This window comes from Muntiacus reevesi, chromosome 10, assembly GCF_963930625.1.
Source record: "Muntiacus reevesi chromosome 10, mMunRee1.1, whole genome shotgun sequence".
NCBI lineage: Eukaryota > Metazoa > Chordata > Mammalia > Artiodactyla > Cervidae > Muntiacus > Muntiacus reevesi.
Window position 1 is genome coordinate 41211697 of NC_089258.1, and position 6904 is coordinate 41218600.

The 6904-nt window shown below is 59.8% G+C and overlaps 1 protein-coding gene across 1 annotated transcript; it reads left to right on the plus strand.

Moving 5' to 3' along the window:
* The first annotated feature begins 321 nt into the window (after nucleotides 1–321).
* On the plus strand, nucleotides 322–6904 carry ADI1 (acireductone dioxygenase 1). The gene is made up of 4 exons (XM_065947324.1): nucleotides 322–579; nucleotides 2656–2775; nucleotides 4819–4998; nucleotides 6008–6904. The coding sequence occupies exons 1-4, from the start codon at nucleotides 460–462 to the stop codon at nucleotides 6125–6127; spliced, it is 540 nt and encodes a 179-aa protein (XP_065803396.1). The 5' UTR covers nucleotides 322–459; the 3' UTR covers nucleotides 6128–6904.

Consider the following 6904-nt stretch of genomic DNA (forward strand, 5'->3'; position numbering starts at 1 on the left):
TAGAGGGGAGTTTTAACTACAGGCTATTTTGAGCCCGGTAGCTTTTCTTCAGGGACACCGCTTCGCGCCCTGACCCTGCCCGCCGGCAGGAAGGAGGCGCTCCGCCCGGGCTTCCAGGCGTGCCCCTCCCGCCCTCCCGGGGAGAGGAAAGGAGGGAGGAGGTTTGAGGGGCGGGGAGGAGGGGAGGAGGGGAGGAGGGGAGGAGGGGAGGAGGGCGGGGAGGAGGGCGGGGAGGAGGGGAGGAGGGCGGGGAGGAGGGGAGGAGGGCGGGGAGGAGGGGAGGAGGGGAGGAGGGCGGGGAGGAGGGCGGGGAGGAGGGCGGGGAGGAGGAGGGGCGCCCGCGTGCGTCCGGGTGCAGGCCCCGGCTCACCCTTGCCCACTCCCGCCCAGGTCCCGCGCTCAGGTCCCGGCCCCGCGCTCAGTTCGCTCAGTTCCCGGCCCCGCGCTCAGTTCCCGGCCATGGTGCAGGCCTGGTACATGGACGAGGCGGCCGACGACCCGCGGCGGCCGCACCGCGCCGAGCCCGCGCGCCCTGTGGGCCTGGAGCAGCTGCGCCGGCTCGGGGTCCTTTACTGGAAGGTAAGCGGGGCCCGCGCGGCGGCACAGGCGCCCCTCCGGCCCCCCGCGCGCCCCGCCTTCCGGCCAGCGGGGCTGCGGAGCCCGAGGGGCGGGCTCAGCGCGCACGTTCGGCGCGGGCCTGGCCGGCCTCCGGGCCTCCACCGCGGGGCGCGCCGCGCGCTCGGTGCCGGGGATCCGGGTCGGGCGGGGGTCGGGCGTCGGGGGTCGGGGGGCGGGGCAGAGGGCGGAGGGGTCGGAGTGAGAGCGGGGCCCGGGTTCCCGGGTCCCCGCCGCCTCAGTGGCAGGCCGGGACCCGGTAGGCGCGGGCCTGTCCTCAACGGCCCGGCGGGGCGGCCGGGGAGCGGTTAGGGGTCCCTGAAGGGTCCCCTTTGCGTCTCCCTGGGGTGGGGGGGGGGGCGGCTCGACGGGAGGCGCCGTCTGTTCAGACTCCTGACCTTTGGTCTCGCTGTCCTCGGGACAGTTTTGGAACCGGAGTGGACACTGGCCAAGGTCTGAAAGTGTCCGGGGATAAAGTAAGACTGTTTTCAGCTCTTCCGCCAGATCGAGTCGGGCTCCCCCTACCTCCCAGTTCTCCTGTGGATGGGAAGACCCAGGACTGTTAGAATTAAACTTGTTGTATAGTTGCACAGTCGTGCCCGACTCTTTGCGACCCCATGAACTGCAGCTCGCCAGGCCTCCCTGTCCGTCACCGACTCCCGGAGTTTACCCATCGAGGCAGTGATGCCATCCAACCGTCTCATCCTCTGTTGTCCCCTTCGCCCGCCTTCAATCTTTCCCAGCATCAGGGTCTTTTCCAGGGAGTCGCCTGTAGACTTGTTGAAAGTGAAAGTGAAGTCGCTCAGTCGTGTCCCACTCTTTACCCTGTGGACTGCAGCCTACCAGGCTTCTCTGTCCATGGGATTTTCCTGGCAAGGGTACTGGAGTGGGTTGCTATTTCCTTCTCCAGGGGATCTTCCCGACCCAGGAATCAAACCTGAGTTTCCCACACTGCAGGCAGACGCTTTACCCTCTGAGCCCCCAGGGAGGCCCCAAGTAGACTTATTTACTGTGTGCTCCCAGTGCCCTGGGCCTGTTTGTTCTTTATAATGACTTCATCTTGAGCAGGACAGTATCTGGGCATGTCTGCCTGTCGTGTATCAGTGGCGCCGTAGGGTGTGGGAAGCTCTCACGGGCGATGTGAAGGCACACGGTGTGGGCACACGTGTGCTGTGTGGGTCTGCTCATGTGGGGAGTGGGCATGTAGACACTCATGTCTCCGGCTTCCTTGGTGGCTCAGAGGCAGAGGCCGCCTGCTGACACAGGAGACGCAGGGTGGTTGGGAAGCTCTCACGTGTCGGGGGCAAGGATGCCACACCTGTCGAGCCGGCGCTCTGCAATCGGGGCGCTGCAACTCCTGAGCCCGTGTCCCGGCTCGCTGCAGCGCCACGAAGCCTGCACTCAGCAGTGAAGACGGGGCACAGCCAGAAATGCATAAATAAAATTTTAAGGAAAGAAAGAAAAGGCAGCTGGGGCCAGTGGGTCGAAAGCCTCTTGTCTGCCTGAGGAACCTGGGTTTTACTTGTGGGCTCAGAGGGCTTCAGGTGTTTTGGCTCGGGGAAACGAAGTAACCACAGAGGTGCCGTAGAGACAAAGGTCAGGCAGACTTGCAGGGGGGACAGCACATGGCGGTGGCGGGGAGGTGCCCGTTACAGGCACCAGGCCATCGGAGCTTCCCCGGGCTCCTGGTGCTGGACTGGAAGCGTGACGTTTCAATGGAATCTCCCTGGAAGGGCTGTTGGAGAGAAGGGAGGCGGGGATTCCACACAACTGCGCTGTTTTTAGCCTTTAGGGAAAGTGGGGAAAGCATGACAAGGAATTGGGAAGGAGGGGAAGAAAGGTGAGTTTAGGATTGACAAAGGACCAAATGATGTTAATACAGTAGATGTGGAATATGATTATTCTGGAGATCCAGAATGTGGACACAGGACTAGGTAATGAATTCGGAGTATAATCATACTGGAGATCCAGAAAGAGACTGTGTGGTGTTTCTGTGTGTTCACGTGACCTCCTGTTTGTTGCTTGTTTAAACTCTCTTAGCTGGATGCAGACAAATACGAGAACGATCCAGAATTAGAGAAGATCCGAAAAGAGAGAAACTACTCCTGGATGGACATCATCACCATATGCAAAGACCAGCTACCGAACTACGAGGAAAAGGTGAGGGAACTCTGAATTATCTGAAAAGGGGAATTATTAATTATTGACTGTTAATAAATGCAGGAGAAGGCAATGGCAACCCACTCCAGTACTCTTGCCTGGAAATTCCATGGATGGAGGCGCCTGGTAGTCTATAGTCCACGGGGTTGCAAAGAGTCAGACATGACTGAGCAACTTCACTTCCTTTCTATAGTTCCTTTTGGGGAAGGAAATGGCAACCCACTCCAGTGTTCTTGCCTGGAGAATCCCATGGACGGAGGGGCCTGGTGGGCTGCAGTCTGTGGGGTTGAAACAGTCAGACATGACTAAGCAACTAACACACACACACACAGACATTAATAAATGCAAGCCTTTCCTTATTTTTAAATGTCTTTCATTTTGGTTTATATGAGAGGAATGCTGGCCTTAGAATAAGCTGAAAAGTATTCCATCCTTTTCAGTTTTTTGGAAGAGTATGTCTAGAATGCTTTTACTTTTTTCTTAAGTGTCTGGCAGATTAACCAATGAAGCCATGTGGTGTTTTTGTTTGTTTAGTCGCTAAGTCTTGTGTCTGACTCTTTTTTTTTTTTTTTTGTGTGTCTGACTCTTGTGACCCCATGGACTGTAGCCCACCAGGCTCCTCTGTCCACGCGACTTCCCAGACAAGAACACTGGAGTGGATTCCCATTTCCTTCTCCAGGGGATCTTCCCGACCCAGGGATCAAACCCTTGTCTCCGTGTCTAAAGATCATGTTTTTTTCTTTGCGTGCTTGGTAATTATTGACTGGATGCCAGACATTGTGATGTATTCTCTTGGATGCCGGGTACTGTTGTACCAGTAGAAATGTTCTTCAGTTTTCTTCTGGAATGCATGCCAGCTTATTGGAAACAACTGGATGCTTGAGTGGTGCTGGGTGCGTTTAGCCGCTTTGTCCGGCCGACTCTCCCACCATCCCACGGGCTGTAGCCCCCAGGCGGCTCTGGTACACCACGCAAAGGCGCTGGGATACTGAGGTTTTTCTGGTCTGACTGGTGGGACAGGCTCTGTTCCCAGGCCGGCTACGGCCGGGGGCTGTTCCTTCCGACCCTGAGGGTCCGAGTGGCTCTTTTCCAGCTGCAGCTCCTTTCCCTACACACAGGCGTGCACAGACAGGGCGAGGAGCCCTCGAGGGAGGCACTCTTCAGGCCCCTGGGATTTCCCCGTGGACGTCTCTCCCCTAGGGCACTGCACGCCAGCTCCCTCCATCTCCCCAGATTCTCAGTCCTGCTCTTCAGCTCAGGGTGCTCCGCCTGGGTCCCCCCTCCCAGCGCCACAGCCCGAGAGCTCGCAAGCCGGAGCAGGCGTGGGGCTCACCTCACTGCTTCCCGCGCCCTGTCGGAGCCCGCGTGCGTGTTGACTCTGCCACCGCGCTCTGCCCCGGCCTTCCGGGCGTCTCCAGCCTCCCTCAGCTGCAAACATCACAGCAGGGCGCGGCGCGGGCATGTCCTTCTGTGCTGCTGGAGGTGCATCTTCAGGGCAGATTCCTAGACGGGCGGCGGGTCAGTGCGTATCCAGCTGTGCCCACCCCTCCAGGGGCTGTGTGCCCAGCAGGGCGGGGATCTGTCCCCACGGCCTCGCCCGCCCAAGAGGCTGCTGTTCTCACTGGAAGTGGGGATTTTCCAAACATCTGTGGATTGTCCAGAAGGGTGGAAGCATTACGTGAGGAGAGCTTTGGAACCCCCCCGGGGCAGGAGGCGAGAGGTGGGGAGTCGTCAGAAGACCAGTTAGAGGTGATGGTTGCATGGGTGTTTACTGGAGAATGCTTCCAACATTTGTGCACATTCGAGCATTTTTATCATGAAACATTAGAGGATAGGGCCCCGAAAGACACAGGCCAGGCTGGGATGAGCGGGAGGCTTTACTGAGCGCCTTCTGCAGACGCACACGCTGCTCCTGCCCTTCTGGGGTGACCACGTGCCTTCGCATCTCATGGGAGCAGGCCGGGGGGTCCACGCTGGGGCAGGGGTGGTTCCGGCCACCTCACCCCAGGGGGCCCCCAACTCACAGAGCTCTCCCCACCCCAGATCAAGATGTTCTTTGAGGAACACTTACACCTGGACGAGGAGATCCGCTACATCTTGGACGGCAGCGGGTACTTTGATGTGCGGGACCGGGAGGACCAGTGGATCCGGATCTCCATGGAGAAGGGGGACATGATCACCCTGCCCGCCGGCATCTACCACCGCTTCACGCTGGATGAGAAGGTGGGTTCGCGGCCGCTCTGCTGGAGTCTGCTCTGCGCGCCTGTCGGAGGCTCAGCCCGGGCAGCGCTAGGCGAGGATGCTGCCTCCGCGAGCGGCCAGGGGTTCGCGGGGGCTGGGGTCTGCAGGGGCACACGGGAGCCTGCACCCCTGGTCACGTGCCCAGGCCAACGGGAGGCGCCCCTCCAGGGGTCCCTGCTCCTTCATCATTCGAGAGCATGTCCGTTGGGCCTCGGCCGTCGGGCGCTGGAGCCGCGGACATGGCCACAGAAGCAGGAGGGTGGTCTGGAGCTCCCTCCGTGGGCTTGGGACTCACCTGAGACTCAGGGGTGGTTCTGGAATAGAAAACGGGTGTGCTTGGCTTAAAGCTCAGGACTTGGAGAGGACGTGTGAGGGAGGGTCGCCCCACTCCTGGCCCCAGCGTCTCTCCCTGAAGGTGGCCGCGATCAGGTCCTCAAAAGTCTTCTTGGAGGGACGGCTCGCTTGGCAGGCGAGCATCGTGCGCAGCAGGCGGCGGGCTTCGGCCGGGGCGGTGGCGTCCCCCTTTGCTGCTCGCTGGGCTTCGGGAGGGTTTCCTGTCGGCGCATAGAAGGCCTTGGGCTGTGCGCAGCCGCCTGCCGGCCACTCGGGGACACACTCCGGTTTCCTGCGTCTAGTGGAGGCCCCCGGAGGTGGGTCCGCCAGCTGTCTCCGGTTCTCGGCTGCCGTAGACGGCGCCGGGACAGAGAGCCTCGCGCTTGCCGTCGTGGCCCGCTGAGGGTTCCGCTGTAGGACACCCCCGAAGTGTGCCCTGGCTGGACGGGGCGCGGGCTTCTAACCGCGGCGTGAGGGGCCCGCGTGCAAGGCGGCGTGTTCATCAAGGGCGCGGCCGGGCGCGGCCGGACGCTGCCCCCGGCTGCCCGAGCGCGGGCCCTCCCGCCTTTCAGAGGAACCTTCGTGAGGACGCGGGCGAGCAGCGCGGGGCGTGACCTCACGGCCGTGTAACCAGCGCCCCGTGTCTGTGTTTCCCTAGAACTACGTGAAGGCCATGCGGCTGTTCGTGGGAGACCCCGTGTGGACGCCGTACAACCGGCCGTCGGACCACCTCGAGGCCCGGACGCAGTACCTGGAGTTCCTGGCGCGGACGGCCTAGCGGCCCCTCATGACGCAACTCGGAGTCTGTCCCTTTCTCCTGCTTCAGAACGCGGTTTAATGGATGGACTATGGAGCTGGTTGCACGTGCAACCAGCTGGAAATCTGGGCGGGTGATTCACTTCTCTGATTCGCGGTCAGGGGTCAGTGGCCCCCCACCAGCTCCAGCCTTCAGCTCTGACCAGTGAGTTTCATCTCCCCAAATACAGCCACTTACTGCCTGATTCTCGGGCTTTAAGCAGGCGGCAGGCGAGGCCACACCTGCCCTGTGCAGACGTGTGACAGTGGGTGACAGGATGGGTGGGACGTCACCCACTTATCTCCCAAAACACAGGGGTGCTGGGGGGGAGCTGGCATGTTGGGGGGCATGCACTCGCTTAAGCCACTTTCTTGTTCTAAATAAAGCAGCTGCCTTAACGCTCTGCTGGTGGCTTGGACTTGCCTCATATTCTGGCACCTGTGCTTCCTGCAAGTGGCCCCATTTGCCTCTGTCGTCTGATGAGTGTGCATGTGCGTAGTTAATGTCTGTGTTTCCTGGGTCGGCACTGTTCCACGTGCAATTTCTAGGCTTAACTCGCTACAGTAAATGTCTTCTACAATCAAGCCTTTGAATTTTAACAAGAATCAGTACATCATTTGTATTTTTAACCAACAATTTTAAGATACAATTATATCTCATTTATTATAATCATAGAAAAACCCTGAATTAGCCTCAGATTTGAAGGGCAGTTTGCTTTGGGTATTCTTTTAAACTGGATTAAAACTCTTCATGTTGAAA

Coding starts and splice junctions, on each gene's coding strand:
- ADI1 (XM_065947324.1), top strand. CDS start 460: ATGGTGCAGGCCTGGTACATGGACGAGGCGGCCGACGACCCGCGGCGG. Junction 580..2,655: donor TCGGGGTCCTTTACTGGAAG/GTAAGCGGGGCC, acceptor AAACTCTCTTAG/CTGGATGCAGACAAATACGA. Junction 4,999..6,007: donor GCTTCACGCTGGATGAGAAG/GTGGGTTCGCGG, acceptor GTGTTTCCCTAG/AACTACGTGAAGGCCATGCG.